The sequence below is a fragment of the Octodon degus genome, unplaced genomic scaffold, assembly GCF_000260255.1.
Source record: "Octodon degus isolate 3935 unplaced genomic scaffold, OctDeg1.0 scaffold00025, whole genome shotgun sequence".
Classification (NCBI taxonomy): Eukaryota; Metazoa; Chordata; class Mammalia; order Rodentia; family Octodontidae; genus Octodon; species Octodon degus.
In genome coordinates, this window is record NW_004524601.1 from 8,405,982 (window position 1) to 8,417,176 (window position 11,195).

At 43.7% G+C, this 11,195-nt stretch overlaps 1 protein-coding gene across 1 annotated transcript in view; it reads left to right on the top strand.

Annotated features, from left to right (window-relative positions):
• Positions 1-11,195, top strand: part of Tmeff2 (transmembrane protein with EGF like and two follistatin like domains 2) — a 251,043-nt gene that overhangs the window by 235,113 nt on the left and 4,735 nt on the right. The window contains exon 8 of the mRNA XM_004628614.2: positions 9,479-9,602. Coding sequence (XP_004628671.1) covers positions 9,479-9,602 — 124 coding nt within the window. The remainder of the gene's footprint in view (positions 1-9,478; positions 9,603-11,195) is intronic.

The following is an 11,195-nucleotide window of genomic DNA, read 5'->3' on the forward strand; positions in this document are numbered from 1 at the left end:
CAAAACAGGAGGACCTTAGAAAAACATGAACATTTACGACTCAATAGGAAACAGCAGCCTACAGTAAGAGAACAAGCAAAAGAAAAGAAAAACAGGAGAAAGGAAGAGAGGAGAGGAGAGGGGAGAGAGAGACTCCAGGACCCCCAGAGAGGACTGTAAAAAAAAGCAGACATTACTGAGAGGTTGGGACGGTTGTGGTCTGAGAATGTAGCACCCTAGTTAGCGTCGCAGATGTTCCCGTTGACCTCAGTCGTACCAGTGTCTCTGACAGGATGGAGCGTAGAGCCCTTGGGGGAGCCTGGAGCGCTAGGATCCGTGCCCCGAACAGAGGCCTCTCTGGGTAAAGAAGAAAACACGGCTTTCAGACCAGCACAGGGTCGAGGCAGGACAGAGAGGCTCGTGTCTTTAAAGGGAACACAATAGATAAACCTGGAGCCAGATGTTGTCTCTGTTTTAGTGACTTCTTAGCTGCGTGGTCTGCCAGTTGCGTAGAAAGCCCTGACTTCAGCTTCACTTCTGTTTATCAGTTGGGTAAACTCTCAAGACAAAAAATTTAACGTACTAGCACTTGAGTTTCCTGATCTATACAAAATGGAAACTTTATACATCTACCTCAAGAAAGTGTTGCAAAGAATACATTTTTGTCACGTTCTGTATTAACACAGTGACGGCCCTGTTGGGGATGGACTGTCAAGGAGTTATAGGTGTATTTGTTACCGTCTTATGTCAAGAGTCTTTTCTTGGCTGTGTTTAGAAGAGAAGCTTCTGGGAGACGATAAATAGAGCACACCAGACGTCATGCTCAGGACTTGCCACGCTGTTCCAGCAGCGCCGTATCATAAACCACTGCCTGGAGCTGAGTCCTCTCTCTGTACTCACACTCAAGCTTCTGTTATGTCCCCCTGAATGCCCCAGAATGCGCCTCTTGCTCTCTGCTGCAGGCCCATAACCTCCGCTCACAGAGAAAAGCAAATAGACCACGGCTAAGGCTAATCTTAGTACTCACCCCTTTCTGCGTGTGCAGCCTCGGCAGAGGAAAACAGCCACCGCCCACAGCTCGGAGCTAATGCGGATGGCATCCGAATGCATGACTTCTTTTTGCTTTCACTTGGTGTCATTTTCACAGTCGCCACCAAAGAAGCTCATTAAGAAAGGACGTCCAGATTCAGTGCTAAGCAACAAATTTGACCAGAAATGCAGAGGCATAGCTCAGGACAAAGGGAGGGGCAGTGTTCTCAAAAGACAAATGTCTTCTCCTTTTTTATTTGAAGTAAGAGATGCTGCAGCCTTACTGAAGGGTCTCGATGCACTTGGGGCAGCTGCAGCTCTGGCTGCCAGGAGGCTGGGAGCTGTAGACCCTACCTCTTCGCAAGGCCTGGCATTTCCGGAAGCCTTGTCAAAGCCCTCAGAAGCCCCATAAAATTCAGCAGTGATAAAGCCTTCAGTCTGACTACTCTAACCTTCTCAGAGGTTCACGCATGCTGGGCGCTCAGAGGCTGGTGGCTAAGGCTGAAGTGCTGGAGGAAACAGTAAAGGCCCCCCATGGCGTCTGTGGTGTCTTGGCACTCTGCCATCTGACGCCAGGCAAGACGTCCAGGCCAGAAAGTAAAGCAAACGGCTAAGGGTGTGCATAGTTGGGTCGTGGTAGTAAACGAAACTAATATTTTTAATTTCTTAACTAACTCCATATAAGCTATCCTTGAACTCTGATGCTTGCGTTTGGGTGTCGCGGGTTACAGCATCGCGTACAAATTTCCCCCTGGAGGCTTCACAGAATTTTCAGTGTCCACCTATGTAAATGCGTTAGACACCGAGATAATAAATGACCGTACAAATAATCACCTAGTACCTTTGCGCTTCACTCGCCCAGTTTCCCGAAGTACTACTTTTAGTTCAGGTAATGGTCCTTTTTCCAATTTAAATTCAAACAGTTCCACAAACTGCCATCGTGTCCTTGTCTGAGAATGTAGTACCATGAACATTGGCTTATTTGCAGTGTGCCCTGTAAGAATGTTTACAAGTGGTATTGCAGTCACTTTTCACAGTTCGTATTAGGAAGAAGTCTCTGTATTCTCATCCAGCCCGTTTTTTTCCATAATTTTATTGAGAAATAGCAATGAGAAAGTTTCAAATCAAATTGGTAGGACAGTTCCAATAATTAACACATTGCAGACTGCCTTCCTGGTGGCTATTTGCTGTACAAGATGCAGACAGGATATCCTATTTACAAACACAATTAGAATAAATCCCTCTATTCCTTGAATTAAGAGAATGTAGCTATATATCTATCCTAACCATTTTGAATACCCAGATACAAAATGGACATTCATCTGTATCCCCTTTTTCTTGTTGAGTTCCATCATTTAAATATTATAGGTGTGTGAACTCAGCAAAATATTCCAAAATAGTCCAGAAGTCCATAATAGTACTGGGTCTTCCACTTGACTGGCAATGTCAGAAACTGTTGACCTGAGTCCCCTACAGCTCAACATAACAACATGGCTTTATTTCTTGTACTTCATTTTTATACTTTTCTGCAGGATGGTTAAGACCAAGATAAAGCGCAACCTATGTAACTAGAATTGTAGCTTTTGGATCTGATAAGGTCAGTCAAATCCCCTCAGGATTTGTCGTGAGACCCTGTACCTCACATTGTAGATCCTTTGTGTCAGCCACATAGATGAGTGACGGCCATTGCTTGGCCAATTTGCTGTCTGTGAAAGCCTGAGAGAGTGTTTTCTCTCCATGTGACTCTCCTTAGGCACACTCTACATCATTGATCACTTTCCTCTTTGGCCCCATAATCTCCTTGATCAGAAAATTTGGGACACTACCAAGTTATATGATGTTACAGTGCAAGTTCTCATATGTCCTGAGTCTTAATTGACCTTGGAAAGCTAGGGCCAAATTGTTGACTTTCCTTGTGGCCCTCCTTTTTCTCTAATTTTTGGTCTGCAAACTTAGGTTGTTAACCCTCCAGAAGAGAGGCTTATTGTTATTACTGTACAACCTAGGCTGTTGAGCTTAACCTCACTATCTGTCTGAGTATTAAACATCATAGGCATAACATGGAAAAGGTATTTTTCATAAAGTATTGATATATTAAACTTTAAGTCCCTACAGAATATGACAATAAAATAGAAAATTAAACTATATTTAAACAATAGGAGTAAAGAATATATAATTCCCAAGCCATGGCACATTCTAGATCCAAGCTGCACAATTATCCTGAAAACGCAGGCAAAGGTTGACCTTGCACGAGCCGTGAGTTCAGCGCCTTTGAAGCCTGAGTTCCCCTTGAAGTTATTTTGCCTAAATGTTTAACCAAGACTAAATATCCAGGAATATTATGGCTAGATCACTGCTCTTCACAGAGCGAGTGCTGATTGTGTCCTTAAAGGCCTAAGTGTCCCTAGCGCCAGCCTGTCGCTCTGGCTAGCACTGTTCATTCAGTGTCTGTCCTAGAGGCTTAACACAGAAGAGACTCTGATCTTCGCAGCCGTACCTTGAAGACACAACAACAGCAGGTAAGGCGACTGGAATCTGTGATGTCACGAGCGTTTTCCTTGCACTGTATTCAGAGCCCATTCGATAGGAATGCTTTTCTGATTTAAAAAAACAAAACTTCAAGCTAGAGGTGACGCTTCTTGGCCACCCCATGCATTTGTTCCTGAGGTACAGGAAAGCCTAGGAAATCTGCACGCTCTCCAAGGCCAACTGTGGTCACAACAGGCCCGTCATGACTTCACTTCACATTTGTAAGCTATTTCTGTCCTGGGTATGATGTCAATATAATGGAGAAAGAGTAAGATACTTTTCTGTTTCTAGTTGGTTAGATGAAATTACTCGCAAATTGCTTTGGGGATACAGCAGTATCAAGTACACAATAGACTCAAGTCATCACAATAGGTGCAGGTGTGGAAGCACTTCAAGGGTGAAATTTCCCTTTCCTGTCAGTAAATGTGATAAACAGCAGTGGTGTATAAATGTACACAGCACTGAAATGTTTAGTTTTCTAGAAAAGAAGAGCGCATGTTGTATGCCCACAAAACAAGATCATGAACCAGAGGATGATGTTAAATTTGAATTTTGGATCCGCAAAGTATATCATTCCCAAAAGGAAGATGATATACCGCAAAGATCTCTTTAGGCTGGAATGTATGAATTATGCACGTGGAAAAAAGTAAGATACTGTACACCCCTTTAAACAGGAAACTGTTCCCACGATTAAGGCCAAGATGATTTCTTTTGTGACACGTATGTATATATGATTGTGTGTGTGTGTATCTCTTCCTTCTCCTAGACTAGTGGTGACCAATGTATGGCATACATGCTGTTTGGTTTTGTTTCAGGGCAAAAGATAACAATGTATGAGGTGTTTTTTTTTCTAAACAAATACTTCAACATTCAGATGTAATTGTCATGGTGTCACTGTGCAGTAGATAGTGGGCTTCAGATTCCAGGTTGGGATTTCATCTCTAAAAGGTTCACCGTCACTGTCCCGCTAATCAAAACTAGTATTTTATAGTAAATGCTTATTAGTAATGTAGTATAATCAAATATTAATATAGAAATAGATACTACATTAAGATCTTAAAGCACCTAGAGTCTGAAATAATCTAACCTCTACCGCACAGTACCACTCCCAGTGTACCTGGAAGAAATGTGAATCCAGCTCCTTTCCAATACCACTAGGAGCTCCCTGTCTTGCTCTACTGCACAGCACCAGTTGCTTCAAAACACACAGTAGAAATCTGCCTCCCTGAGGTATCTCTGTGGACTTGATATTTGTTCTTCTACAAGATCTTTTAATCCATCGGGGGGGGTCAGTGACTGTAAGGATATGTATACATTTGAAACAAAGGCCCAGTGAAAGCAAGGTAGGAGTCTCTGGGAAAAAAATGGCCTTCAAGCCCCCCACAGGTCCTTCTAGATTATGACGGACAATGGACAGAGATGGACTTCCAGCCTAGGAAGTTGCATGTTCTTGTCAGTGTGATTTTACAAATTCCCAAACTCAGTGGGCCGCAGGAGGCTGCCCTTTGCCTCTCCTGGAGGACTACACTCAACAATTCAGATCCAATCGATTCAAATGAAATATATGACTGTCAGATGGGCACCGTATTCATGCAGGACTGTCAAAGCCATTCACCATTTGTAGGCTGAGGGGAGTCAGATTATTTTAGGACTAGACAGCAGCGCATCTGTGCAAGAGAAATGGGTTGACTGGGAAAATGCTTAATAACGCCAGATGCTAATCGTGTGGTAGTTTCATCTGTCTCTGTGCCCGACACCTGACGTTTGCCAGTTTAGTTCCTTCCCAGGACACACACCCCTAGAAGAGTACTTCTATAGATGACATCATTTGACTTTTAAAACTTCTTGGCCAAATTCTAATCCTTGTCCAAAGGAAACTCAACTTGTTTAGAGATAAAGGTTGTTTTACTCTGATTTCATAGTCCTGTGTATGCTTTGTTCCATAATCAGTTGCTCTGATAGATTAATTCTCTAAATATTGTGTTTCTTGCATTTGAGGAGAAAAGCAAGCATGGGCAATGGTAAATACACGCGTGTACACACACACACACACACACACACACACACACACACACCCCACTCTGCGCTGTGTCAAGCCTGAGCTGCCATGATCCTCCCGCTTCCTGTGCTGTAAGGCAAGGCCTCGCCACCGGCCATCCCTCCATCTCTGGCTTTACTGTCTCTCACCCTGCAAGCTGGAGGGTAGAAACACTGCGTGTGTCTGTGCTGTTGAACAGCCCACTTCAGAGCTCTTGCCAAGCACAGACCAGCACTGGCGGTGTGGCCCTGTTGCAGCACTGGAGATCCTAGAAGCTGTCTCAAAAGGGTCCAGCCCTTTCTCACAGAAAACCATCTGCAAACACTTAAACAGAAAACTGGTTGAGGATTTTAAACAGAGATGTGAAGAGTTTCTACCATCACCAGTAGGCCTCCAGAAGAGGGAACACAGCCCTTTACATTAAACCTCTTCTTCAATGGAGGACAAAGAAATCAATAGCCAAGTTACCAGGCTCTGCAGGAAAAGTACAGAATTCCCAAGTATCATTTTTATATAATTTTAAATTTCTAAAAATGCTTTATTATTGTTTAATATAAATTTCCAGATTACCACGGTCCATACACATATTTGTTTGGGATATTAGATTTGTAGGTTTCTACTTTTCTTAATATACTTAAATCTCATTTCGAAGGTATGTCTATTGCATTACTAGAAGTGGTTATATATTCAGGTTTTCAATCAACCGGTTTACTTGGTTGGATTGACTATAAATTTGCTGACATATATTGATGGTTCCTCATTTCCTTGCCCAGGGATCATTTCTTCTCCTCATTTATTTTCAATATTTGTGCTTTCCTATTTGTCAGTATCGAATGAGCAGCATAACAGAGCACTCCAAGCTCATAAGAAACAGTGTAAACTCATTACCAGATTCTATGATGGAAGCTGTTCTGTGCCACGTGACCACTGCCTGGGTAATAACCTCTCTGAGAGTCCAGCCCCTACTGCACTAAGGCAGTGAGCAGCCTCGTTCGGGTGAGCTCTGATTCTGCCCCCGACTTAAGTGCATAATTGTGGATACAGCTCAGAGAGAGAGGGAGACAGCCCGGGTGAGGTGAGGTCCCAAGACCAAAACCAAATGGAGCCAAAGAAATGGATTTGGAGTTAAGAAGGTTCTCGATCTCCTGAAGAAAGAAAGACAGCCCTAATAAGGTGTGCTTAGAAGCTGCTCAGATGAAAAGATGACCTCCCCTGTGTGTCGGTGGGCACGGAAGCACTGAAGCGCAGACACAGGACAGAAGTGTGGAGTCCTCTGCTGTGGGAAGAGGGTCCACAGTCAGTCAGCGCTGCTGCACATCAGCGGTGGGACCGCGAGCCCACTGCCTCCTGGGCACAGTCCTCACAACGGGCCAGGAAGGACCACAAGCCACTGCAAAATGTCGCACTTACCTTGCTTCCACTTTGGTCAGATTGCCCCGTGTTGGAAATTGTACCCCAGAATATCTGCTTCACTTGTGGTGTTCACACCATGCCTGTGATTTGCTACCAAAACACCATGCACAAAATTCAAAAATAACCTGAAAGAATTGAGGAGAAAAGACTCAATAGAGAACTTACTAGGTACTCACAGTATTCCTTTTAGAAGCAGTTTGTTCACTTTAATGGTAATTGTTGAAGTATTTTAAGGCAAAAAATTGCCAACTACCCTAACTGAAGACATCCAGGAGAACAAATGAATGGCTAAGAAGTCACCTGTACTATGAGATAAATAAGAATTTATAAATTTAAACATCATGTTGTAAATCCTTTATAAATCTGGGTATGTAACTTGAAAAATCACAGTATTCAATAGCTCCCCATATTATGCTTTAACAGTTTATTTCAAGGCCCAAGAGATAGCTCAGTGGTCTAAACACCTACTAGCAAGTGCGAGGACCTGGATTCAATCCTTGGTACTGCATGCCATGCTGGTCCCGTGCCGTGCCAACCACTGAAACTGGGTGTGGTGGCACATGCCTGTAATCCCAGCACTGGGGAGACTGAGACAGGAGGGTCACTATGAGTCCAAGTTGTGCAGTGAGACCCTGCACCAAATAAATAAATTAGTAAATTTTAAAAAAATATTTCAAACTTTAATGACTTGCAGATGCCATCTGTCCCCCCAAAGCCTCATGTAAGTTATGGGGCAGACACAGTTGGAAGAGCAATGAGTGGCTTGAGAGGCCCCCGGGGCCAGAGGACTGGGGTGGGGCCAATGGGGCGAGGTCAGAGGTGCAAACCGTTAAACTGGCTAGCTTGTGCTTTCTTGGAGATGTGGAGAGGGTCATCCTGGACACAGCAGCGCCCCAGCCTCTCCTCCAGTGTCTTAAAACCTCCAGCAACTGTGAGCCAAATAAACTTTCACTCATTTTGAATGTTGGGTATTTGTCCCAGCAAGGTGAGAACCATCTATTCTTTTTTATCTTTTTTTTTTTTTTATTTTAGGGAAGGGTCTATAAGGTGTTCAGGGTCTCACTACTAGATTGGACTCATAGTGATCCTCCTCTTTACAGCCTCCCAAGAGCTGGGCTTACAGGCACGTGCCACCACACCCAATCTCAAATGCCATCTCAGTGCACCCCAGGGGCAGGGCCAGCATGGCAGCCCCGGGGATTGAACCCCAGCCCCTGAACCTGCTTACAGGCGCTTTAATCCACTGAGCTATTTGGCTGACCCCAAACCCATCCTTCTTAAAATGTATACATATGTGTGTTTTACACCTCTGCCTGAAGACAACTAATACTGATTCACTCATACCAGAGGTATGTTTGTTCCTGATGAATATGGTCGTCATCCATGACTACTTATGAAAATTAATTTTAAGATATAAGGGCACACTCCATAAATACTATACTTCTATGTGGGAAGAATCTATTTCATAAACAGTAATTGTTACTTTTTATTACTGCTGGCCAACTACTTAGGTTTTGAATACTGTCTTTAGACTGGGACCAAGATATTGATACTTCTCAGAAATTTTAGAGTGGCAGACTCAAGTTATAGGAGACACTTTAAAAAGACAAAACTGTATTACAAAATGAAGATATAAAGAGTCAAGAAAACACAGTCGACATTACAGATGTGAAATAAACATATCTCTACAAGCAAGGCCAGGAATAATATTTACCTTTATTAAAACCTGAGAAAAAAACTTACTAATGACAAGGGGAAGGGTTCATTTTAGAAAATAAGCTTTGCATTAGAAGTTTGAATTTCACATTGTTAATACTGGCCAAATATCGCATGTTAAAATACGCTTATAGCATTCAGTATGTGCTGTATGAATAGCTACTTAAGTAATTCTGAAATGACATTTGTTCTTTCCATAGCTTTATTTTGGCAATAAAGAATGTATGGATGCTTATAAAAATCGTGTTCACAGTAGATTTAAAAAACCTGAAAAAATGCGTTCGTTGGAATTTGCATTGGGCTTTGAAAGTGTCCGTGTGACAGTTGATGCGGCCACATTTTAGCTTTGAAGCTCTCACACTGAGAAAGCACCAAGGATTGCAGCAGCTGACTCTTAGGAACATTAGAGTGTGCTTTGAAATTTTAAAAATAGAATATTTCTTCTTGGATTATTTTATGACCAATGTATGGTCTGTACACAGGGAAAATTAAAACTGCCTGCTAACTCCTGGAAACATCGCTATTAAAGACGTAGGGAATCGCATGAAAGCACAGAATGCTCCAGGTAGTCCTGCGGCTTCATCTCTAAGCGCGGTTGTGAAGACAACATCTGTCTCTCAGCACCTTCTCTCTCCTGCGTCTGAGGCGCAGCCTTTCAGTTCTTTTGCCCTTCTGATAACTTTGTCTGCCGTAGCTTTGCTTCTTAATGGACTGGTTGATCTTCCCAGGCTAAGAAAGCATTTACAGAGGCTGCTCCCTTTTATCTGTTCGCAGAGAATGCTAACAAATTAGAAGAAAGTGCCAGAGAACACCACATACCTTGTCCGGAGCACTACAACGGCTTCTGCATGCACGGCAAGTGCGAGCACTCCACCACCATGCAGGAGCCATCGTGCAGGTACCGCGTGCGCGCCTCCACCTCAAGGTGCACGGGCTAGAAACGGGGCAGCCGAGAGGTGAATGCTGTGGAGAGCTGCTCAGTGTTCTCCTTGCAGGGGTGGTCAGCAACGCTGCTTGCATTCTCTGCCTCTCCATACGGCATGCGCACACACACACACACACACACAACTGTGAAATGCCCGTGCCTTGCACACCCAAGTGTTATATACCATGCAACTGTAGATACTCTTGGAGCACAATACATAGCGATTGTGGGCGGTGACAGCACAGGCTGCTCATCCTGGCTCACCACACCTTCCCCCACCACAGGGCAGTACTCCTCAAGTGGCCAGTGTTACCTTGGGGACGGCATCAGACCCAAAGTCCCTCACAGCTTCTAATAAACACATCTTGCTCGGTAGCACACACTACCTACCTAGAAGCTTCCTAGAAGTCCATTGTCCCTGCAGGTCTGTGGGCGACAACACCTAACAGCCACCCCTGTTTAAACAAGTACACCCCAGTTGTTTATCTGGTGTAGTTTGTAGCTACAGAGGATTCATACCTAAGACACGATGATCATTGCAGACGGTAAAGCTCAAATGAACCAAATGTATCTTTATTTAAATGGATAAAGTTGCATGTGATGAAAGAGCTTGTGCCCTGAGAGACATGCAGCAAGTGCTTCTCTCTGCTCCCCCCACAGCGGCCTCCGCCGGGTACCCCAGCACCTGCCTTGCGGTGCTGCCGGGCACAGTGAACTCTGCTTCTCCTCCCTCCCCCACAGTCGCCCCTGTTCCACCCTTCCAGCCACACAGAGGAACAACCCAGAATGTGCTGACAAGGAATACAGTCATGGCCTGAACTAGTTCCACAGAACCAAACACGCATTGGTTCCCCTTCCATACTTTTTATGGGTTCTGTCCTTGTTACATTTTCTTTTTTTTTTTTTTTTTTTTGCGGAACCTGGAATTGAATCCAGGCCCTTGCACTTGCCCGGCAAGCACTTCCTTGTTACATTTTCAAATGCTACTTTCAATAAGCAGGTCATTTATGTGAGCTTTTGGTTGGAAATTGAGGGAGAGGCGACATTCATTCTCATAAGTCAGAAGCACACATGGACATGTTCTGGGGAAGTATGTTGTCTATGTCAGAAGGCCGTCTTTCCATTTCTTTGCTTTTTGGAGAGAGTCTTGCTGCATCGTCCAGGCTGGTCTTGAACTCATAATCTTAGAAGGTCTCTGCCTCAGCCTTTACGATACAGGCATACACTGCTGCACCTAGCTACAAGTATTTTTTTTCTAGCAAGATTTAACTCAACTTTAGCAGATGCTTTATGAAGGAAAAGTTAAAGAAATAGCTCTTACTACGTCTCCCTGGTCCTCGTGTTTTCAACGTTTTTTCTGACAACAGCATATAGAATGTTTTAAACAAATAGCTTAGTTGGTTTTTTTTTTTTTTTTTTTTTTGAACCAAGTAATTAGAAACAAATCTTTATCTCAATCCATTGACTTATGTTGATTAACAAATTAACTAGGGGGCCGGGGAGATGGCTCAGTGGAGTAAGTGCTTCCCCGGCAAGCACAAGGGCCTGAGTTCAATCCACGGTTCT